The sequence below is a fragment of the Gavia stellata genome, chromosome 1 (assembly GCF_030936135.1).
Source record: "Gavia stellata isolate bGavSte3 chromosome 1, bGavSte3.hap2, whole genome shotgun sequence".
NCBI classification, from domain to species: domain Eukaryota; kingdom Metazoa; phylum Chordata; class Aves; order Gaviiformes; family Gaviidae; genus Gavia; species Gavia stellata.
In genome coordinates this window covers 130795083-130819464 of record NC_082594.1, presented here as the reverse complement: position 1 = coordinate 130819464, position 24382 = coordinate 130795083, and the positions used below count along the sequence as shown (strand labels likewise).

Sequence of the window (24382 nt, the reverse complement as noted above, 5' to 3'; positions counted from 1 at the left end):
GAGCCGGCGGCCCCACGCCCAGTTGTGGGCGGAGCTTTACCGCCCGCCCCCCTCCCCCGGGCTGAGCTGCTTCCTGCCGCCCGCGCGAGCGGGCGGAAGAAGCGCTGGGCGCAGGGGCGCGCGATTGGCCGCCCCGCACCACGTGGCGAGGCGCACCGCCTCCTCCCCCTCGTGCCGCTCTTCCCCCCCCCCCCCCCCCCGTTCCCAGTCACGCGGGGGATGCCGCGCGGCGCCGCTCCGCCCCCCTCTCCCCCTCCCTCCCCGCGAGGCGAGGGGCGGGCGCGGCGCGTGCGCGGCGTGGGCGGGAAGGGAGGGGGTGAGGGGTCATGCCGGCGAGGCGGCGGGCGGGGGCGCGCGCGGCGTGAGGTGAGGGGTCGCGGGGGCGGGGCGCAGGCGGACGGGCGGACGCAGGCCCATGTGGAGCGGGCGCGGGAGCGGGCGCGGGAGCGGGAGCAGGAGGCTGAGCCGCCCGCGCTGCCCGGGCCGAGGAGGGGGAGGCCGGAGCCGCACCGCCGGGCCCTGCACGCAGCCAGCGCGGACGCCGGCGCCGGCCAGGCCGCGGCCGCACCATGAAGGGGTGAGTGTGGGCCCGGCGCGCCCCGCGGGGCCCGGCCGTGACGGGGCGGCGGCGCCCGCCCGGACCCGCCTCGGCCGCGCCGCCTCGCTGGCCGCCGGGCGGCGCGGGGAACGGAACGGAACGGAGCGGGGCGGGCCCGGGCGGCGCGGCCCAGGCGCGGCGGGCTGAGCGCGGGGCGGGCGGGCGGCGCCGCGCCTCGGCGGGAGGCGGAGGGGCCCGAGCGCCGCCGCCGCTGCCCCCGCTGCCGCCGGCAGCCGCCGTCGCCTCAGGGCTGGAGGCGGCGGCGGGGGGTCGCTGCGTCTCTCCCGCCCTCCGGGAGGGGGGCCGCGGTCTGCGCCGCGGGGGCCGGTGCCAAGGGAGCCCCTTTGGGGGGGAGAAAAACCGGCGGTCCCTTCGCCGCTCGGTGTTGCCCTTCCAGCTGGGCAAGAGCTCCCTGCAGCAGCCCTCTTCCCCCCAAAATTTATCCCGCTGCCGGAGCGGAAACGCTCTCCCCGCTCAGCCCTGCGCTGCTGAGCCGGTGGGACGCAGCAGCTCGTCGCGCTCCGGAGCGATGTGGGCTGGCGGGCTCTGGCGAGCTGCAGAACGCAGGGAGAGAGCGGCCGGCCCGGGGCGATGCTGGCTGGGCTTTCCAACTTGTCTGGCGGTAGCGAAGAAGCGCTGTTGGGTCTGTGCAAAAAAGCCGCCGGCCTCAGACGAGTGGTTTTGCAGCGCTATTGTTTGTAACATCCTCTTAGCACTTTTGTTGGTTTAAGTCTTTAAGTGTTTATCTACGTGGAGGCTGTGCGGCGTGGACGGATGAAAACGAGCTGTGTTTTGTGCTTGATTTCTGTAGCACGCTGCTTTGGGCCTGGCTTCGCTTCTCGGGGGCTCTTGAAAACCTAGAGATTTCAGATGTGGTTGGCTGAAACGCTGGATTTCCTGCTCGGTGGAGGCAGCGAGGTGCGGTGTTTGAGCACCAGACTGGAGGCCTTTAGGGTCACTGTTCTGCTCTGGAGGCAGGTGACCTGCCTGACCTTGCACGGGTCACTTTGGGACAGGTTTTTCAATGTTGGTCAAATCACCTAACGCTTATTAATTTCAGCGTCACCTGCGCTCCAGAAAACATGATCCTTCCACTCCGTGCCTCAGTTTCTTCATGTGCACAAAGGAAGTTTTCCACAGCTGTTTCTCAAAGGAGTATTAAACCAGTCCCCTTGAAACTGGTGTTATGCAATGCTGGGTATTATTATTCCAGTTTGGCAGCTTAAGGCAGGGTGAATGGAAGCTGAAGCACTTAAGCTTTTGCTAAGAAATGGTAAGGGGTTTAGCTTATTAGCAGTTGGGTTGAGGTCACACGACAAGACTGCTTGATAACAGATACTTGGCTATTTCTTACAGCGTGTAAGCAGCTTCAGACATCGTGAGGGGCTGGCAGGTATCTGTAGAAAGAGGTTTAGCGATGATTGCAAATAAACTGACTCTCAGCTGACATTAAATAGGTGTGTTTGGGATATCGGGCAATTCTTTATTAGCTTGCGTCACCCTACATGAAACAGGGCACCCCGCCTCTTAGTCACCTTGCAACGAGGATGACAGAGTTTGCGAGAAGAGCAACAGCACTGATCAGCCGAGATGAAGTGGCAGTTGACATGGTCGTTGTTCAGCAGCGCTCCTGACGGAACTGGGTTTCCTTTTATCCTCTGTCGACCCTCCTGCTGTTTTCTACAGCTTAGCCCTGCTTTGGCTGTGCATCAGTTGTGAGTTGAGGGACAGGGTTACTGGGGCCTGGATGTGTGAGGCGGAAAGCGGCCCAGGCGTGGCAGGCCGGAGCCGTGGAGGTCTCCTGGCAGGTCATAGCCAGAGCTGTTTGCCATGCTGCGGCTGCTCCCCGAGGGGCTGAGCCCTGGCTTTCTTTGCTTGTGCTGCTCAGGAGTTCTTATCTCGGGGAGCTTTTTACTGTTTGTAACTTTTGGTTTTTTAAATAAAAAGCTATGGAGGAAAAAAAAACCACACACCCCTCTTCTGCTTCCAAAGCACCAAACTTCATTTCTTTTACTTTACTTTCACTTACAGGCAGCTTTATCACTGATTCAACTTCAGAGCTGATCCTTTTGGGTTCTCCACTTGCATATTTCTGCTTTTCTGGTACTCCTTCATCTCTTTGAAGAGCAGTATATTCCTGTTTTGTCAACACACTGTTAGCATCACGCAGCAAGTTCTTGTGTAGAATCAAAAATCTTCATATTGAATCCAGGTGTTCTCTAAAAATTCAGATTGAGGCACGTAGACTGACAGAACTCAAACTGAAAAATAACCCAATTTGAACACAATGAGAGAATCAAAGGACTAGATGAAGATTTCAGAAGGAATATATTAAATTACATAGGGTTACTCTGGAATAAATCCAAATTGTTAATCAAGCTACAAAGGTCGGAGAAGATCCCTAAAAAACAAGTCCTGTCAGAAGATAGGTCCCTAAACAGGTCTAAAGCTTCAGCTCCCAAAATACAGAAACTGATGTGGTGTTTGAAGGGATCCGATCTGTCTTCAGTATTGAATCCAAAGTTGTGGATCAGTTCTTTTGAACAAACTGACTCCATCTGAGAACTTTTTCTGGGATTGTATGCGTTGCATAGTAACCCACACCACAAAGCGCAGAGATAATTTTGGGAGCCCTAAGACTCGTAACATCAGCTGTAATTATGAACAGTCTGCTTTGGCAGAGAAAGAATTAAAAAAGAAACTAGCAAGTTCACTGACGTTTTGAAGTTTCAGATCTGCAAGAAATTGTGTAGTCAACGTGCACTGCTTGTAGCCCTCTTTCTTAGCTCTCTGAATTCAAAATAGCACGTAGCAGTGTGTTAATAATGCATAGGGGGTTGTAGTGTCTCTGTCATCAGGGTATTTGAGATTAGGTGACCTCTTTTACAGAGGACCTCTAGTTTCAGACATAGTGAAAGATTTTTTTTTTTTTGCTTTCTCAGCTGCTTAAAATTTTGTGGGTTTTCTCTTACTTGATGAGTTAAACACCAGCTTCTGAACTGGTAATTGCCATTACCTCCCACTTGCTTTTGTGATACTTGGCTCTATGTTCACTCTGTCCTCATCTTCTGAATGTTTTTAATAGTTTTGAGACTTGTTATGTTCCCCTCCCCCCTTTTTTTAAACCTGAGTTGAAAAACTGAGGTAATTCACTGTTCTGTCAGTGAACTTTATGATTCTCTAGAGATTAATTTCTTTTTTCATTTATTGCATTCCTAAATGTTGTTACTGTTAGTTCTGGAATTTGAAAATCTATTTTAGAACTGGATTTGCACAAGGAAAAATAACGGTGGGACTTGGGTTCTACTGTCTGTAGTAATTTGCCTGTTTTTGTAGAGCAGATGTAAATAATACTCCCTGCACTTTACTGCTTTCGCACTGTTGATTCACTTGTTTCTCAGTGTTTTTGTATTTTCATTACAGTTGTTATGCAGCTGGTTTTAAGGAAAGAGAACAGAAAAACTTGCATGGATTCTTGAGCATTTGCTGGTTGCTGTCTGTGGCCTTTTGATGTCTTACAATAAGGGTGCTTTCCTGACCTGTTCCAGTTCAGATGAAGTCTGTGAGAATAAGTCATCCAGCCTTTCCCTGCTGCCCTTACCTAAACCCCACCTTACACAAGGGTTGTAATGCAGGACACGCGTGCTCTGTTCTAGGCTCGTACCTGTTATTTGACTGGAAGTGTCAGCTCATGTATCGAGCACATCGTGCATGTTACAAGCAGGGCCCGGTGCCTATGCTCTTGTGCATATGTGTTAATTTTGTCACATTGACCTAACCCCTCTCCAGTTTTGGGGAACACCTGTGGGATTGTCATGTGGCAGCATACATTTAGCCCCGTGATTAAAAACTGATTGAAACGGGGAGCAGAGCGCTGTGTGTTACACCGCTGTCTTAGAAAGTAACATGCACTACTTTTCTGTAAGAAACTTCTAGGAGACTGCCTCTAAACTTGCATGTGTTGCAGTTAAGCCTTATGCTTTGTCGTTTCCAAGGGTCCTGACTTGCTGCGAAAGAGCCCTTCAGACTAGATACTACACAAAAGGTAGCTGCTGCCACAGAGAACGTCACAACCTAGAGGCTTTGCAGGTTAGCACTATTCTAGCTGCCTTTGTAGAAAAGGCATCACAGATGGGGAATACTGAGCATAACAGGAAAATAACAATAGTGTATTTAAAGTTCGGTGAGTAGTTATGGGTAAGCTCTGATATCTCTGCTTGTTTTGCCTGGATTCATGAGGTAAACCCTTCAAGGCCCTGAAGCTGTGCGTGTTTCTCACGAGAACAGAGAGGATTTTTTTCTCTACTCTTCTGAGTTAGTATTAGAGAGTTCCTGCAGAACTGTTGATTTGTTTCCATTTGCAAGGCACAGCGCTAAGCTTAACCTATATGGGAGGAAGTTCCAAGTTTGAGAAAACTGCTGAATTGTCATACGCACTGCAGGCAGGATAAAAAAGGTAACTGAGCTTGAAAATCATTGTTTGGTTTTAGGATTTTTCTGAACCTAGAAATGTCAAAGCACGAGCTATACTTTCTGCATTTAATTTCATGGATGGTAAATTTAGACCTTGCCTATATGCATGCTTACAACTAGCTTAGTATCTCCTAATTAAGTTTATAAAAACTCAATGCAGTTTATTATAGGTACTTTAACCTAATTTATAACTCTTACCACTTGGAGTTTAATTCCATAACCAGATTAAGACATTCCATGAAGTAGGAAGGATTGGGAGGATAGGAAGGTAGCATAGGGATTGTAGCCATGTTGTTGAAACACTTCAGAACCCAGTCTTGGCTTTTGAGTGGTGTTTGACCATTCAGTTCTTCTTACGTGTATATGTGGCGTGTTAGTATATAGACTGGCTTGCGAGGTTGGGGGATTTCTTCTGTGAAAAATGCAGTGTCTTTAGTTAATCACCAAATGCCACAGACTCTGCTGCCATCTCCTGAGGACAAGAGAAATGATGCATCCTCCTTTGCCACATTAAATCTCTTCTAAAATGGGAAATAATGGGTGATGGTTGAGCCAGAAAAATACTTTTATCCAAGTGGAAATGATTCAGAACTTGAAGAGCCTGCCCATTTGGCAAGCATTAGAAGTGTTCAGACCAATAATCTGAGAAGGCGCTAGATATTTTTACCCAGAGGAGGAGGAAAGGACAGGAGAAGTCGGATCTTTATATTTGTTTGGGAATTGATAAGGGAGAAGTGCAGTACCTCCTTGCATCCCTTCTGCCCTAAGTGAGGCAGGCAATGTCAGGATTACTTTCTGCTCCCTGCTGAAAGAGGGGAAGAAGTGAGCTATGTGAGAGTTTTAGAGCAGCAGAAGTTTGTCAGGAGGGAGATTTGAGGTGAGGAAGTGGGGCCGGGGAAGAGAGAAGCACTCTATGCATAGAAGAATTGCTGATTATTTGGAGACTCTTGGACTTGAAGACCTGAGAGCGGAGAAGCGCGGCATTGAAATGGGGTAACTGTGCATTTGTGTCAAAGCATATTGAATTAATTCATTATGGGAAGGAAATGAAATGAGGCTTTATAGAAAATAGAGCCAAAACCATTTGCTCAACACTGTCACTAGGTGACTAAGATTAAGATACTTGAATTTTCCTGCGGGCAGAGTAATTTTTCTAAATGGATTGAAAATACCGTGCTGCATGGTAAGATCTTGATGCATGAAGTGCTTCCTGAGCTCATTTGGCCTTCCTCCTCCCTCTCCTCATTCTTTTCCAGGCTCCATGTGATTTTTGGCCCTTAGCAGACCAGAATCTCAATCCCTGAAAAAATTTTCCCATTTCTACCATCTGACCATTGTATTTATCTTCTCTTGGGAGTATGGGGTGAGACCCAGGGCAGCAATTTAAGGCTTGTGGAAGTTTTCTCTACATGCCACTTGGAATTTCTTGTCAGTAAAGATCACAAATTAGGTTGAAAATTGCAATTAAAGGAGATTTTTTTGCTTTTTAATAAGTAGCTCTTTAGCACAGATTTTCATTTGAGAACAATTCATTCTTCTTCAAAACTGGGAAAAGGAAAGGGGGGAAAAATAGCTTTTTGTGCTTGGTGAGTTAAGTGCTTGCAATGATTGTTGCCTTAGAAGTATTTGAAGGTAGGCCCATAAAACTGATAGCACGTTCTGTTAATTTTTCACAGTATGTTCTTTATATAATGCATGATCTGAACACCTCAAAAAAACACCAACCCTGGGACTGAAATCTGAACTATAGGCAGGAGACCCATAGTGGCCTGCCATTTTTTCTTTGCTAATCTAATGGACATGTGCATTTGTAAAAAAAGGTATTTCACTGACTTACAGAAGTAATTTGTGTGAAGCAGATAAATGCCTTTCTCCTGATATGTCAGTTCTAGAGTTTGTTACCTAGTGTAAGTACAAGAAGTGCCTTTGAGCTATATAGATTTATGTAAATAAGGCACTTTGTGTACCCAGCATCACTTCTATTTTGAATTTGAAGGTAAGCCTCTGTTCTTACCTGAGGATCATCAGGTACTTCATGAATGTTAATTAGCGAAGGTTCATGATCTCCTGGGAGGCAAGTAAGGGTTATAATTGTTATATCTGGGGACACTGGGGGTATGGAAAGGAGCAGTAACTTGTAAGATGTCTCAGGGTATTAGTAATGGAGACACAAACCTAATTTTGAGCTAAGTTGTTTCAAACTGGCGAAGTACTTCTACTTTGCAATCATGGTTCAAAATGTGAATGTCCTTGTGAGCTTACTTGACTAGTAAGAAACAGTGGTTAGACGAGCAATGGAGAGTTAGGATTTCTGGCAGCGCTTTATCTGCTGCTGATGATCACAGGCAAGTTGTTTCCTCTTTCACCTGACTTTGATGCACCTGGGATAGGCAGATATAATAACATCTAAGCCTTTGCCTCATGAGGTGCTCTGAAACAGCGAAGTGTTACAGGCTACTAACTGATGTACGTATGGCTGCTTTTCTGTTCTAGATCAACTACTTTTATTTCTGATATTTTGGAGGTTGAAAATCCTGTCGGCTGGGCATAGTGATTCCTGCTCTTTGTATCCAGCTGCAGAATGAGCTATCTTTTAATTTTCTTGGGAAAGTTTATTTTTATTTGACACTTCTTGAAACTACCTCACTGGTCTCCTCCCCCTTGCACTTGCATAATCAGACGGCTGAGATGCTTCCCGATTGTACTGCTACTTTACCTTTGGGGTTGTCTTTTTTTTTTCTTTTTGACATCAGAGTTTTGTCTAGATTTGAGGTCTAGTGCAACTCTCGAAGAACAGGTTTCAGCTGGGAAAACTGTGAGGCTATTATAGCATAACTTTGCTTCTTGTATGTGAAGACTGACCAGTGTTTTGTACAATGGTGAGGTTTTCTAGGTTGAAACTGAGTGAATTATCTGAATATAATGAAGAAATCTTCACTGTAACGCGCTGTGTATTTTTTTGTTATAAAGGAGAGAGGCGAGGAGGGTCTGAAGTACATCTTGGGGAATTATGACGCCTGCCGGTGAAACCTATCCATGCTGAGATCCATTTGAATCACAAGTCTTGAGTGAAGTCTTCCATTAATTCTGATTCTAGAATCGCTTAGCTTTGTGCTGTACATCACTATGCCCTTCTACAATCCAGCACACAGCTGGGGGTAGCTCCAGCAGGGTATCAGGTGTCATGCAAATACATGTTTTCAGTAGTAAGTGGGGCTAAAGAAGATCGGGGGGCTCAGAAGCAAATTGGTAAGACTTTTTGCATGCTAGGCTTGCACTTACCCTTCTGGTTTTCTGACAAGTGAAGCAGAGTAGATTTACAGCCCACAGATCTTCTAGGTAATTGAAAACATACCGGTCTGCCCACAAGAACTAGACTAACTTGTGCGCCTAGCAAGACAGCTCATCTGTTTTTAAAAGAAAAAAAAAAAACCAACAAAAAACCAACCAACCCCAAAACACTAGAGAGGCTCTTTTGGCTTTGGAGTTGAATCTAACCAAAGCCACACCCTTCAGGTCTATAGCTTTCATACCTCTGGTTTGGTTTTGTTTTATGAGTGGATTATCCTGTCTAGACTCCTGCTTTGACTTGGAAGCCAGAATAGAAGCAATAAAGCTAGTTGGCCGCTTAGCGGGTGACAAACCTTCTCTGAAGTCCTCTAATTTGTTAGGGCCCTTTTCTCCCCCGTGCTCCCTCTCCTGACTGTTTGACGATACCTCAGTAAGTTTTGCGAGTTGCAGATACAGCTCTGCTAAATTTAGCATGCCAGATGCCTTCAATAAGCCTGAGCCCAGCTATCAGTTACACCGAGATCTGTTTCACTCAGGCACATCCCTCTGGGGAGAGACTTGCGCTATTTAAAGTTGAATGAGACTGAGATTCTTACAGCATTAAGAAACTCGGAGTTCCCCTTTTTTCTCCCTAATGTTGGTTCTAAACTAGTGTTCAAGACTTGCTATTCCCTGGGACTGAATTTGTGTTTCCTCTTGAACTGTAACTCTGGAAATTAGCTTCCTTTTAAGCTGTCATTCTGTATAGCAGTTCTCCTTCGGTATACATCAAGAGGCAGAAGGCAGCCTTAGCATAAGAAAACACTAATGTCTCGTTTAGCCTGTGTTACTTTCACCAGTATAAATTTAAGACATTATAGGAAAAACAGACAGCGTTCAAATTACAGCCCTGTAGTAGGCTGCAGATAGAGGAGTGCAGCTGCAGTAGAACTAATTGGATTGCATTTGGTCCTACAAAAAGTGCGAGGTTTTTCCCAGCAAGCGCTCAAAGGATCTTAGGGCACTGGCATGCAAGAGCAGAAGTGTTAATGCTGATGTTTTGGGAATGCATCCTGTTTCAGTAAGTGCTGCATGTCACCTCACTAACGTCGCTCTTCCATTCAGATTCGTGGATCACTCTTCACTTCAGCTTCTACATCACTGGGCAGTGTCACTGCGTGCTTGTAACAAACAGCAGCCTTATGCACCAAAAAAGAAGTCCCCCAGGGCTCAGTTTTGGGACCAGTCTTGTTTAATGTTTATTGATGATCTGGATGAGGGGATTGAGTGCTCCCTCAGCAACTTTGCAGATGACACCAAGTTGGGCGGGAGTGTTGATCTGCTGGAGGGTCGGAAGGTGCTGCAGAGGGATCTGGACAGGCTGGATCGATGGGCCCAGGCCAATTGTATGAGGTTCAACAAGGCCACGTGCTGGGTCCTGCACTTCGGCCGCAACAACCCCATGCAACGCTACAGGCTTGGGGATGAGTGGCTGGAAAGCTCCCCTGCAGAAAAGGACCTGGGGGTGTTGATTGACAGCCGGCTGAATATGAGCCAGCAGTGTGCCCAGGTGGCCAAGAAGGCCAACGGCATCCTGGCCTGTATCAGAAATGGTGTGGCAAGCAGGTGATCGTGCCCCTGTACTTGGTGCTGGTGAGGCTGCACCTTGAATCCTGTGTTCAGTTTTGGGCCCCTCACTACAAGAAGGACATTGAGGTGCTGGAGCATGTCCAGAGAAGGGCGACGAAGCTGGTGAGGGGTCTGGAGCACAAGTCTTACGAGGAGCAACTGAGGGAGCTGGGGTTGTTCAGTCTGGAGAAGAGGAGGCTGAGGGGAGACCTCATCACTCTCTACAATTACCTGAAAGGAGGTTGCAGAGAGGTGGGTGTTGGTCTCTTCTCCCAAGTGACTAGTGACAGGACAAGAGGAAATGGCCTCAAGTTGTGCCAGGGGAGGTTTAGGCTGGATATTAGGAAAAATTTCTTTACTGAGAGAGCGGTGAAGCATTGGAACGGGCTGCCCAGGGAGGTGGTAGAGTCACCATCACTGGAGGCGTTCAAGGAACGTGTGGACGTGGCATTGTGGGGCATGGTTTAGTGGGCATGGTGGTGTTGGTTGATGGTTGGACTTGATGATCTTACAGGTCTTTTCCAACCTTAGTGATTCTGTGAAAACCAGGTTCCCTTCACTAGTGAAGTCTCAGTGCTTTTTTTCCTCAGTAACAGAGTCACAGTATGTGGCAGTTGTGAGAAATGCAAACGTAGTCCTAGGATGTGTCAGGAAAATGCTTCCAGTAGAGATGGGGAAAACTTACTGGCAATAGTAAGTATTTAGGGTACTGTAAGCAGTTTTGGTTAGCCGTGTTTAAAGAAAATTAATCTGAAGGAGTGGAAAGAAGAGCTAGTATGACAATAGTAGGAATTAAGAGCCAGTCTTAAAGGAGGAGGCCAGGAGCTTGACTTTAGTTAGAAGAAGGAAAGTGTAAAGAGGTCATGGTAGCTCTCTGGAAAAGCATGTGGGATAGGGTGTATTGGTACCATCAACTACTGAAGCTAACGAGCAACGAGAGACAGCATATGGGTAGAAATTGAGTACATTTAGGATGGAAAGCCTAAGTATGAGAATAATGGTAGCTTGGGAACAGCCTTGCAATGGGAGATGTTTAAGAGGCTTCAGAGAGCTGGTATTCCATCTAGGAAACGGTATGGATTTGTAGAGCACGGTAGTAATAAGAGGCCTGACACGATGAGCCAGAGTCCCTCATTCCTCCATGTTAAAAACAGTTGCATGGGATGGGGTAGCTGACTTGGTCCAGAAGCTTTGATGCCTAAGATGAGTACAGTTGACTGTTGCATGCTCCATGGCGTGCTATTTGAGATGTAGGATGCCAGAAATAAGTGCATATCTTCTTAGGAGTATTATTGGAATAATAGAATAAAATAATCTGTTAAGGAAGGGCATGCCCCTTCTGGGCGCTTCAGGCTCTTTATACATCTTTATGTTCTCTCATATGCTAATTTGAGCTCATGATTTAATTTTTTTCTTTGCAACGGTAGAGGATAGGTATTTCTGGTACAGCCTGTACTGAGCTGGAATGCACAGGACTGGCCTAATCAGACCTTAGCTAAGACAGTAAGCTTATGTTACTGATTGGCTGAGAGGTAACTTGAAGAAGGAGGTCTACTTGTAAATAGCTATTAAAAAACCAAACAAAACAAGAAAACCCCAAAGCTATTTCCATTACTCCAAAGAAAGAAAGGAGTGACCATTTTGTGTCCTTTGTTACAGGTGCTTTGTCTTGGATCTTTTGAGGCTGGGGTAGTTTTAAGTCCTTAGGTTCAAAGTGCATGTTATTCCGTAAGTGATAAGGTGTAGCACAAAATCATCTCAATGCTGAATGATCCCTGTGCTCCTCTTGCACAGTACTTACAGTTTAAACCGGGGTAGGCTGGCACTTCTGCTCAAGAACCGACCAGTTCTGCCTCTGGCAATTGTTTTCTTTTCTTTATGCTGGCAGAAGACTTGTGTGGTGAACCCAATCAGGGGACTGATGTGGGTTAAGACTAAACTTTTCTTTTTTTGGCTAGGTTAGTTTTAATTGGGGTGGTTCACCACATTGTTGCACAAATGTTTGTGCCAGCAATAGGATGGAAATGAGTGGCTTGGGGACAGCAAGACCGCTGCTTTCGGCAGCAGTGCCAGCTTTCCCGTTTTTACTCGAGGCCCTAGTGACACTTTTGCCGTGCTGTCCTCAGGCAAAGGGATGAACTCTCATGATGTGGTTCATCCTTTCCATGTCCTCATTTATTTTACTTATTAAAAGTTTTTGTGTGTAATAGATGTGCTGATTTAATGAGCTAGTGCTATACATTAAGGTAATTTATGGTTTGAGTACATACTATTTAAAGAGACATATTTAGCATATTGATTTATGCTTCCTGCAGTGTTTCTCAAACTTTTTTCATATTATCCTCCAGGATAAATTACTGGCCCTGGTGCAACTCTCGAGCAACGAGGAGACAGCTAGGGACAGAGCACAGGAGGCAGGCAGAAGGAGATGGCAGGAGGCAGCAATGAATGTGGCAAGTGGTGAGAGAGAGAGGGGGGAGCCCAAGGGCTCAAGGAAATCTGTCAACAACACCTTTTAACCACCTAGTACTGGAACTTGTTTCTCTGGCCTGATGCCAGCCACAGAGGTGACGTCTTGGCTCAGCAACTACGAGCAGCCTTAGACTCTGCTTCTGCACTTATTTATTTATTCCCTGTCTGAGACCTTCCTGGTGAAGGTCCATCTTCTGGCCATGGTCCCTTTCCCAGCCATCTTGTCCTGGTTGCCCCTGATGATATATCTTTGTCCTGTTGCACTGTCGTCAGAAATATTCCGTAGTGACTGTCTTCTAAAGCCTGATTTCTTGCTGCGTTAGTAACTAATGAATTTTAAAATTGTATTAGAAAATGCACTACTTGATAGTAGTCCATGTCAGAGATTTTTGCTCAAGTATAAAGAGAGACTTGCTCTGTAACAACTTTGCCGTCAGTTCATCGTAAGAGTTCATGCTAGCATTACTGATCTACTGAAGCTTGGATCTACTGATACAAAAAAAAGTATCACCAAGGTTAAATCTTTTGGACAAGAGGCCTAGGCTTTCAAGGGACTGAGTGTGAATGTGAGGTTTTTCTCTTCCCTTACTGACCTCCTGCTCTGCAACTAATCTGATCTAACTGGGCAGTTGAGACCTGCTCCCTTTGGTTTCTACTCTGACGCAGACTGAAGCAAAAGAGGCTGCTGGGTCTTCCCCTCACTCCTAGTATGAGATTACTGAGGTCCTCTACTCCAGCAAAACTCTCTCCCAGACACAAATACATCCGGGAACCCATATGCCACAGTTTTATTCCTACCCTTTGTGAGAGAAGGGCCTGAAGAAGCCCTGCCATGCTAGGCTGAACAGCTGTGCTAAGCTGGGCATAAAACGAAGTATTACAGTTACCCCACTGTCTAATAACTTTACTATCATTCGATAGCGTGCTTGTTTACAACAGGAATACTTCTGTGGTGTGAGGAGATCATCCTTACTAGCTCAGGACTTATTTTATGTTGGAATATAACTATTAAAGGGGCTTGCACAAGTGGTGATACATGAAGAAAGGAATCTTGAGAGCAAAAATAATCTAGAAGATGGAAAAGGCTGTGAGACAAAGAGCTGGTGGTGGCAGGAGTCACAGAAAAGAGATACTGCAGACTATTTCAGCACAATATAGTGGTTTATAGCCAGAAACTTTAGAAATATATCCCATTGCTGTTGCTTGTAGTATGCCTGGGTATTTTTACATAAATGAGATGCAAGAATATGGAGACTGTTGCTTCTTCTGTCATTCTTGAGATCACTGTTGGAGAACATACTGTCCAGTTCTAGTGAGATGTCTCTCAAGAGATTGCTGTACAATTGGGCAGAGCTCGGGGCAAACTACAATGATTCATGGCTTAGCAATTGCCCTTGCAGTGAGGGGGGGAAAAGATAGATCGACATGTTCAGCGCAGTGGGAGGAAGATGAGGAGCCGCCTGGAACAATTTGCAAGCACCCATGCTGCCATGAGATGCTTGACGCCAGAGGGGTTTTTAATCTCTTTGGCAAATGTGTGACGAATGGTTAGACTTTGGAGTTGGCAAAGTTCAATATGTAAATGCCATCCATTAATTCTAAGTAGTTAGAATAATTAACTGGAACATATCAATCTGAGGGAGAATTACAAAATCATCAGTAGTCCATTAGTTAATGCTAGATGGTTCTCTAAAAGGTAGGCCCTACTTACAAATTGTTTAGCTTCTGTAGGGCTCACTAGGGAGATTGTCTGATCTGTGTCATACCAGGGAGTGGGCAATGGTGATCCTCAATATCTTTGCAGAACTGAAGACTGTATTCTTTGCTGTAAAAGAAAAGGAGAAAGTGGGTGTGAGGGCAAGTTATGCTTCTTGTAGTAAACATTAAAGGCTCCATTCCTGTAGCTTTTTCTGATAATGTCACAGGCTGCAGTACAGTGCCTAGAAAGCATTGTATATTTATCACCCATCATTGGTAGTGACAACTAAAACTGATGTATCTGGAGTAGTAATCATTTAAGGGTTTTTGATGTATAGTAAAGGTCAGTTAATAAAGCAGAGACAGATTATACTCCGCATTACTTGTTACAGTTCTTGAAGAAAAAAGTTGTTGGTTATTAGATCTTCTTTCTTTCACTGTATTGTTTAAGTCAATCTGTGCTGTTGTGTCCTAGGTATCAACCTATCTGAAAAAACAAGCTGCCTAGGCACAAGAGGCATTGGAGATGGAAAGCAGCTACTGCACATTACTAGAAGGAACTTTGAAGCCTGGCATAAAAGGATCTCTGAAAACTGCCTTTTGAAAACAGAATTTGACTTTTTTTAAAAAGGCAAACAGTGTCTTTACCAATGTTTGAGCAGAAAACACTCTAGTTGCCTGTATGTATTCAGTAAAACAGGGCTGAGATGAACCTAGAATTGTGTGCGTTTCTAACTCGATATGCGTTGGCTTTGTACCTGCCTACGTATTCTGATTTTGATTATCTTGGTTTTTTATTTTTCATTCTTGTAGTCCTTGTTAAAACTGTCTACCTGCACCCAAGAAATTGGCTTGGGGCATATGAACAACTACTCAACTAATTTTTTATTTTTTTTTAAATTTGCTTCTGTGTATGTAGTGTTTCTGTCAGGAAGTTACGTCTTAGTAAAGGGAGAAGTTTGGCCTGTTTTCTTCTCAGTATAATTCAGTGCAGTACTGGTATTTTAAGGTTGTGATTCTGCTCTCAGTCAACAGGAAGAATGACTTCAGTGATGATCACAATAGATGCGTATATCACCTTGACAGTGGCACATTTGCATATTAACAGGTTTAATAGGAGTTTGCTGCACTCAGTATTGTTGCTTTTTAGAGACAGATGTCTAATAACGACTTCGTCTTTGTCCACGCATAAGCTTTATATTGACGGGTGATAAAATTAAGGCTGTCTTTGAAGCATGGATAAGGACTTCATTTTCTTGGTCTCTATTCTAGCCTCCTGTCCTTCCCATCTTTTCCTTGTTGTTGTTTTCCTTTTTTTCCTGTGATCTTGATGATCAATGAGGAAATGAATGGGATAAAATTAAAGCTAATACTCCTACAGAGATTAGTGTTGTCCTGTCTCCCACCCAATAAAACCACACATATACTATGGTACATCAGTGTTAAGTGTGGCCTGAGAAACTTCTGTGTAGTACCAACTGAAATTGGGTTTGGGAGTTAAATCAGCCACCAACAGATTAATTGTATGGGTTGAACATTGCAGCTCAAATATGTATTGAACTGATTATTAGGTGGGACAGTTCTCTAAGCATAAATAAAATAATTATTTTTTTGTGTCCTTAGAAATTTTGCAGTGTGTCAGATGTTAAGCATGTTTTGGTTTGTTCCAGTAGCCGGATCGAGCTGGGAGATGTGACGCCACACAACATTAAGCAGCTGAAGAGGCTAAACCAGGTCATTTTTCCTGTCAGCTACAATGACAAGTTCTACAAGGATGTACTGGAGGTTGGCGAACTAGCCAAATTAGGTACAAATGTTCTTGCCAGTAATTGTGGGCTCTGGTGGCAGAAGTGCTTATCATTGCTATCCATAATGGTTTTGAATAGCAGATCCTTCTATTTTGTTGGTTTATATAATGAAAAACAACTGTTTGGGAACCTCAAAAAAGCCGCAGTCCCAACCTCAGAGGATCTGTGTTCTAAATAGATTCTGTTTTACTGGGAATAGGCATGTTTTCTGTTACAGCAGAGAACTTGAGAGATGCGTGCTGCCAGCTTACCTCCTGGTGTCATGGCTAGTTGGTATGAACTGTGATAAGCCAACCCCTGTGTCAAAGCACCATTGGTAACTTCGCTCAAGTTAGCCACAAGCTATGATTTTATCTGGATGGGAGAATTAGGAAGAGGGAAGGAAGGAAGGAAAGAAGGAAGATACAGGGCATAAATGAAGGAGCTGTATGTCCAGTTTGAGACTTGTGACTGATAACACTTTGTTTCCCTCCCTGGCAGCCTATTTCAATGATATTGCAGTGGGAGCAGTGTGCTGTAGGGTGGATCACTCCCAGAACCAGAAGAGACTGTACATCATGACACTCGGATGCCTGGCACCCTACCGAAGGCTAGGAATAGGTAAGGAGGATCTTTTTTTCTATCTGATTCATCAAAGAAACCAGACTGCTGTGCAGCCTTCCAAATGCTCTTTCAGAGTTTTAACCAGGATGGGGCACTTTCAGACCACTGATTTCTTTGGAAGGGACTTTGGGGAAAGAGTATGATTTATTATGTGCCCTTTTTCCCTGCCTTTCAGAAATGGACTTTTTGTAGAACTTTCTAATTCAGGATTTCAGATTATTTTAATCTTAATCCCATTATCATACTGTGATGTAAATGCTCTGCTTCTACAGATGTGAAAATTGATGCACAGAGATATGAAACAATTTGTCAGAGGTATGCAGCCAGTATGCAAGTCATGTATAAGTAGAACACAACATTCCTTCATTGGTTTATCTCTTCACTTTTCCAAATGAAGGGTTTTTTCATTTTTTTTGTCTTTATCACTACTGATTATTGCTGCTCAGGGGTAGTACCTGCTTTCTGGTTATACTGCAATTAGTTCTTTTCTCCATGTTGCAAATCCATGGGCCAGATTAATCAAGACCTTACAGTAACCTGTTTGCTTTGACAAACTGGAATGAAAAGATAATTTTATTTTAAATTATTTTACTAGGCCCATATTAGAAAAACTTAACCAATGCTCTCACTGCTTTATACATTGTTTTGACCATATTTTGAGGTGAGTTTGAGACCTTGAAGCCAGTATTTAAATAACCTGCTTTATACGTATGCTTCTGCGCTGTTGGGTTTTTTCCTCCAGAGAAAATGAATTAAATCTTGTGAGCAGTCAGATAGTGAAATACTTCTACACCATGTTTTATTTCCCTTTCCTAGTTCTCACAAGCTCTGTCATTTTAGCCTACCGACAGTTAACCTGCCTCTCCTCAAGAAAGCCCTTAGCTAAGTACAGACTTGATTGTGCACTTCTGCTTTTCTTAAGTATCTCTTTACCTTTTGGCAGGAACTAAAATGTTGAATCATGTCTTAAACATCTGTGAAAAAGATGGCACTTTTGACAACATCTATCTGTAAGTAAATGAGTTACACTCGTGCATTTTTGGAGAGATGATAGAGGTGTATACGGGAGCAGAGGGAGGGAGATTCAAGAGCATTTTTAGTGTGTGTTTCAGTGGGATCATGGGACAGCTTGTAAATCCTAGCAAGAGAGCTAGGGGTCATATTCTGGGCTGCTTGTGTGATGCTGAGAAAAGCAAAAGCTTGCTTGCTTTAGGTGGGCTTCTGCAAATTTGCCGAATTTGAAAGTAGTTCAGTTACAAAATGATGTTCTATAGCAGAATTACGCTGTATGATTAAAAAAATTTTTGTGAAAGAATTTTTTTACCATACAGTGTCGTCCTCAGAATGGAAAATACTGCATGTCTTGCATGCAGTTTTGATACATTTGCTGTCTGTCTTTTTATGACACAACTGTGTAGGTTAGAACATCAGCTCAGAGGTGCTCGCAGCCACTCTAGGTTCTCGTTCAGTAGCAAGACCCAACTGCTTATTCCCATTCTTGCACTGTGCCAGGTCAGCTGTTTGTGCAGCAACACAGTAAACTAGGTCAATGACCTGACCCAGCTGGGGAAGCTGGTTTTGGTTTTGTTTCTGGGTGTTTTTTTGTTTTAGTGTGTTTTTTGGGTTTGTGGTTTGTTTTTTTTTTTTTTAAATCAACTGTATGTCTACATAAGCACTTGGCATAGTGCAGACATGAGAACAAGCACTGGGATAGAGGACAGGGCTGCTTAAAAGAGCATTGCCATCTTTATAGATCCCCATGGAAATAGAGCCTGAAATCCAGAGATGCCAAAGCTTTGCTTCGCCTTCACTGCTGGCTGCACACTTCTGCTTCTTCCTTTGCATTGGTGTCTGTGAATACCAAGTGAGCTGATGCAGTTTTTGGCCAGATCGCTTCTCTGAGCCAGCTTCTTCCTTGTCCGTCACTGCTTGCTTATACCAGTACAAGCACGGTGCACTGGTAGGGAGAGTCCCACAGCAGGTACGGCTTGGATGGACTTAACGCTGCCACAGAACTGCACCCTGAACTCTTGCCAGGACTGTTGAATATGCTTGGTGAGGAGTGTTTTGTACATTGTAAATGGAGTGACTTTCTCCTCAAGCTTAGTCCACCTCTGCCAAGGAGGTGCAAAGTCTTCCAAGACCTCTACTGTTGTAGCTTTGTGCCATCTCTGTAGGAGGATCAGGTGTTTTAAAGATAAGTTCGAGTAAAGCTGCATTTTGCTTGTATTCCTGCTCTCCTGCCTCAGAAGAAGTGATAATGAAGTCTCTCTGAGATGCCTGCTAGTTGGCACAGGCTTTCATTTTGTTTTTGTACTGTGTGCACAGTGAAGGAACTGAGTGCTGTTTTTAATGCAAAAAAGAAATCCTTCATAATCCTTCTTTCCACTTCCCAGAGTAGTTTTCTGGGATGACAATAGCCCCTGAAGTTGGGCATAACAAAGTTCTTTTAGTGGCCCATTGATTTTTATTACTATGTCTGTTGCTTGTGCATCTTCTATCTGAACATATTATGCAGCTTAGCACCCAATTTGATACCAGCGGCTAAATTTGTCGTTATTATGAAGTTTCCTTTTAGCTATTTGGTGTTTATTGGGCTTAACACTAAGATCTTTTGTTTTGTTTTGCTGTTGCTTCCAGAGTTGCTTTGGTTCTATGGTTATGCAGCATGTTGTCATGACAGTGATTCATGAGCTTGTGCAGTGTCCACTGAATTTTGGGAGTGTTTAATGAATGCCTTTTGCTGAGCCAAACATAATCCTTTTTTTTTTTTTTTTTTGCAAGAACTTGTGCAAATAAATGTCCTAGTCACTTAGAATGAAGAACTGATGGCTGTTTGTTTTGGAGGCCTTGAAACTCTTGAAAAATGCTAGCAAGACCTGTAAAACTCTGGGGGAGATAGATAAAAGGGGAAAGGACTTTGTAAGCCCATAGGGCTTCTTTGTGCTGCCATAGCTGTTTGCGAGGAGAGAGGGGTAGTTCGAAGTGAGCGAGGAGTTAAAATTGTATCAAACACCATCACCAGTTTTGGGTTGCAGCCTGTAGCAATCATCACTCAGACAACTGGTTTGGTCATCTAAGAAGTGACGCTACAGGAAGTTAAAATTGGCTGCACAGTGAAACTTTGTTATATATTTCCACAAAATATCTGTCACTTCCAGATTAAGAAAAATTGAAATTACTGAGCTAGTAATGCTTCAGAGTCTTTCTGCTATTTGTGTTCCTTAAAAGAGCTTTACTGAGGGGAAATACTTGCCACTTCTCAGAATGATTGCTGCAGGCCATCCAGGAGCTGTGTGTTAGCTTGGGATTGATTTGGGAAGACCAAAATTACCAGTCCTGAACTTACACTATCGTTCCTGTCTCTATCTAGATAGCTACTTCTCTTCCCTTGTCTTTGACCGTTCTGAGCACAGGGGCAGAATACTGTACCACAGAAAGCTCTGATACCTGTCTCTCTATCCTCCTTTCTGTCCCAGGCATGTCCAGATCAGCAATGAGTCCGCAATTGACTTCTACAGAAAGTTTGGCTTTGAGATCATCGAGACGAAGAAAAACTACTACAAGAGGATAGAGCCCGCAGATGCTCACGTGCTGCAGAAAAACCTCAAAGCCCCTTGTCTTGGCCAGAACGCAGATGTGCAAAAGACCGACAACTGAACAAAACCCCAACGAACACTTTCTTGCACTTGCTTGTCGCCAAATAAGGAAAGAGAGGCCTCTTGATTTTTTTCTTTTTTTTTTTTTACTCCACCCCTTCATCCTTTTAATTTTTTTCTTGACCTCTCTCCAACAAAATGTAATGCTTCTTCCAAGGATTGTCCAATCATGTTTGGGTTTGGGTTTTTTTGAGCTCTCCTTTCTGTTTTTTTTTTTTTTGTTTGTTTTGGGATTATTTTTTTTTGTTTGGTTTTTTTTGGGGTGGGAAAAGGTGTGCAGATCTCTTAAGTTTGAGGTGTGGAGGCCTTGAGCAGGTTATCCTGATGACAAGTTTCCTTCAGAATTATCTCTTTCAGTAAGCAGAATGTAAATTCAATGGGGGGAAAAAAGGAAAAGCAATATCTTGTCCTTTGACCTCTACATTATTGTGTTTTTTATAACCTACAGGGTACTTTACTCCTCTCCAACCTTTGAATGTTACTTCAGTACTTCCCACTCTTTCTCTTCATTCGCCCCGCCTCAAAAAAGTATGTTTAGTTCTTCCCAATATTTTTCAGTATGGCTTTTCCCCAATCTTTTGCTGAGAAGGGCGGGCTACTTTACCATACCTTTTCACCCTGCCTGGGCTGATCTTTTTGAATGCTTTTTTTAAATACGCCTCACCCAAGCTGGTGCTACACTTCTTAACTGACTGAGAGGAGGGTATAGAGTGGTCTTTGTTTTTTCTTTTTTTTCATTTACCCAACTCCCAGCAGACTTCTGCCAGAGTAGGAGCTAGATCTGGTGTTGGCAAGAGTAACCTTGTAAAAATATGAATCCTGAGGCAAGACCCTTGCTTTAAAAATGGGTGAAATGCTGAAGGGCTCATTGAGAGTTAGTTTTATCTGTGTTATTGGGATGGGAAAAGTGACTGTGACCACCTGACCAGCTTTGATCGCATAAGGCAAGCACCCCTCTCCAGATAAATTTGCTACAGCTACGAAATCTGTGGTGACAAATCTGAGATGAGGCAAGGGTTGAGGAAACCAGGCAGCAAGGCTGAGAAGGCAAAGATGAATCTGACCCTAATCACATAGCTTTGCAGGGGTCCCCTAGATTTGCTTGGGATTGCTTGGCTTGCTGTGTTTATGTGCTCCTTCGGGAGGAGGTGGTTAAGAACTACACAGTTTGCTCCTTTTGAAGATTCTTTTCCCCTTTCCCTGTTCAGTGGTAATAATGCAGTTCTCCTCTCATGAGAGGGTGTTCATGGAGCACCGGAGAAAGTGGCATATATTAGAGCATTTTATGGGTTTGGAAAATAGGCTGACTGGCTTTTTCCTAGTACTGTAACCTCAAAGCTACCGTAAACTCTACTAAGCTCTGCTTTGCATCCTTTCATGCTTTGTTTGCGTGAATATCAGTGCTCCTTTCTATGCACTGTTGCCAGCGATTTTACGTATGCCAATGCAAATACCAACTTGAGCTTGGACTCTTCTCCAAGCACCTGGGAAAGTGCACTGAGCTGAGACAACACCAACCTGCCCCATTCCCCAAGTAGATATTGAACTGCATTCCTTTCCTGTTTGTTTTTTAAAGTTTAAATTCGTATCTTTAATTCATCTGCTTCAAAATCCTCCAACCTATAGTGTGCATTGCAGCATACATCTGGTTATGAGGTGCTGTCCGGTCATTTGAGGGTGACTTGGGAACCAAGGATTTCAAGATGGGAGTTGTGGTGAGGCAAGGGACAGTACCCCTCTTTGCACATTATGTGGTCTTTGATAGCTGAGGGGTGACTATACAAGCTGCTCCTTCTTTCCCAGAGGTGTGTAGTGTTTGTTGGAGTGCATCTTGACAGACCTATGCTGGAAAACGGCTACTCTTATTTGCTGGGTTTGCACTAATTGAGTCTTGGGGATGGGCAGATCGCTAACAACAAAAGCCCCTCTGCATGGCCTGAGCACCTGTGTTTGCAACACTCGGTGGCAGACTCTGGCTAGAAAGATGCAAATGGTTTCCTGGGCCAGAGGCAGCCTAGTTTTGGCAAAAGCTTATTTTTAGTACTGCTAGGATCTGCTCGCACTGGTTATGTTGGCAGTTCCAGCATCTTTCTAGAAGGGGATGTATCGAAGCACAATTAGCTTGTCATATGCCAACATAGTTTCCCTGGCCATCTGTAGACCAAACCAAGAGACGTATGTGGAGGGAGAGAGATAGTATTGTATTTGAGGATGTTTGTGCAGCACAGCTGTAACTCAGACCATAGCTGCCTCTGGTGCCAAGCAAAGTGCTCTTCATTCTTCTAGAACTAAATGGTAAGTGTTTGGGTTGGGTAGATGGGTGTGGGGATATGAACTCTTAGGATTTGCTGTTGTCGTAGGCTTCCACAAATCGGTGTGTTTCACAGACAGTTTTTCCTTCAGGTTTAAAAGTACGAGTCTGATGTCTGAACTTACTTGGATTAACCTTTGTTTCTGTCTCCTTTTGCTTTGGGCTGCCATCATTCTATGAATGTATCCCTGAAAACAATTCTTAAAGCTCCTATTCCACAGCAAACCTGCCTCATTGTAACTTCTGAGAAAATGTTTTGTAGGAGGTGGAAGAGAGAGTAACCACCAATGTAAGGCTCCTTTTCCCAGGCTATTAATCCTGGAAAACGGTTGTTGAATGTTGAACATGAGGTTTAATCTAAACCTCATAGAAAGGTGTGTTCCCTGTACATGGATAAGGGCGAGTGAAGGTCAGTAGTTCTGAATGACAAACAGTTGTGTTTTATTAGTGTATCAGCCGTGTTGAGTGTGGGAAGAGAATGCTGTATCTTAGTGCTGTTACCCAGAAGCACTGAAATTGTGTGAAGTATGGGCTTACTGCAGAGAACTTCAGTTACTTTGTTTGTTGCTGCAGCAGGACCTCATTTTAGCTTGAAAATAGCAGCTTATGAACAACTAAATTTTTTAAAACTTGGGAGTTTCAGTGGAAAAAAAAACAACCCACCAGCACTTCCTGTTCTGGATGAAGATCTAGCAAGAAAAATGTATGTGACTAACAGCTTTAGAGTGTAAATTGTGTATATACGAGTTATTCCTGAATCTCTGCAACTGGTTTTGTCATACATCGACTGAAGTATGAAGATATTATCTACAAAAAGACTCCTACTAGAGGAAACCATGATACAGGGGAAGAAGAAACATCCAGGAGAGGTATCCCTCATTTTTGGGAGGGGGAAGGGAGAGATTTTATTTTGTGTATACAGAAACTGGCTGAGTTTACATGATGCAGCTAATGGTTAAACCTGCCAACTAAATATGACATACTGTTACAATTGAAACAAACTTATGTGAAATTTTGTTAATTCTTGATGGTGCCCTGTGTCTAATAAAAATTTGATCCCCCAAATTATTTTATTCTCCCCCATGTTGTAATCCAGGGTCAGCTGCTATGCACAAAGTCTGTGTTTTGTAAATTGTTTGCTGACTTGGATGTTTCTTTTGAATCTGCAACTGCTTCCTGATTAATTTGGCTAAGACCACCCCTGGTCTCTTGAGTTAAGATTTAGTCAAAGGTATGCTGTATGCAGTTTACAGATGCATTCTCAATGTTACAAGTTAAGTTGCAGGGGGAGCAAATTCTTTACAGTAAGATGGTCCATTTTTAATCGATATCATTGCCCTTGTTGTACATCAGGAGCATGTTTTTGTTTTTCTCAAACTCTTTAGAAATACCGTTCAGAATAAACGTGCACTATTTGAGTTATGTCATTTACGACTTGTCACGTGCGTTTTTTTGCAGTCCAGCTGTTTCCCTCTGAAATCAGATACAGAATTCCTCAGATGCTTCATAAACTGTGTAACTCAGAAGATTTCTAACATGAATTGTGAGTTGGGCTGCTGTGATGAATGCCATGGATGTCTGACAACTGAGGAGAGGGGGCTCTGTTTGTTTGTTTTCTCTGAAGTTAGAGCCTTTTCTCAGAAATCCTTGTGGTGTGGGGGGAGGAGAGGAAGAGGAACTGTCCTGGAATATTTTTGCATTGACTAGTGAGCAGTCTTGAAACAAACAGACCAGGCATCAAGAACCCTGTGTTTTGGGCTTTATAGGTTAAATATTTTACAGTATTCAAATTAATTGCTAGCTATTGCAAATCTTGACAACAATCTTTGAAAACCTACAGACTGTACCTGTAAAAGTAACT

At 44.1% G+C, this 24382-nt stretch overlaps 1 protein-coding gene across 2 annotated transcripts; it reads left to right on the top strand.

Annotated features, from left to right (window-relative positions):
• Positions 1–541: 541 nt before the first annotated feature.
• NAA50 (N-alpha-acetyltransferase 50, NatE catalytic subunit) lies at positions 542–23948 on the top strand. 2 transcript variants are annotated; one of them, XM_059815441.1, is made up of 5 exons: positions 542–577; positions 15811–15947; positions 16429–16548; positions 17495–17561; positions 20031–23948. In XM_059815441.1, the coding sequence occupies exons 1-5, from the start codon at positions 570–572 to the stop codon at positions 20209–20211; spliced, it is 513 nt and encodes a 170-aa protein (XP_059671424.1). In that variant the 5' UTR covers positions 542–569; the 3' UTR covers positions 20212–23948. The 2 variants fall into 2 exon arrangements, with proteins under 2 accessions (XP_059671424.1, XP_059671429.1); XM_059815446.1 differs by having other exon boundaries at positions 559–577; positions 15814–15947.
• Positions 23949–24382: the final 434 nt, after the last annotated feature.

Bases quoted from the DNA above. Each gene is read 5' to 3' on its own strand.
- NAA50 (XM_059815441.1), top strand. The intron at 15,948-16,428 runs GTACAAATGTTC...CCTCCCTGGCAG, and splicing joins TGGCGAACTAGCCAAATTAG to CCTATTTCAATGATATTGCA. The intron at 16,549-17,494 runs GTAAGGAGGATC...ACCTTTTGGCAG, and splicing joins CTACCGAAGGCTAGGAATAG to GAACTAAAATGTTGAATCAT.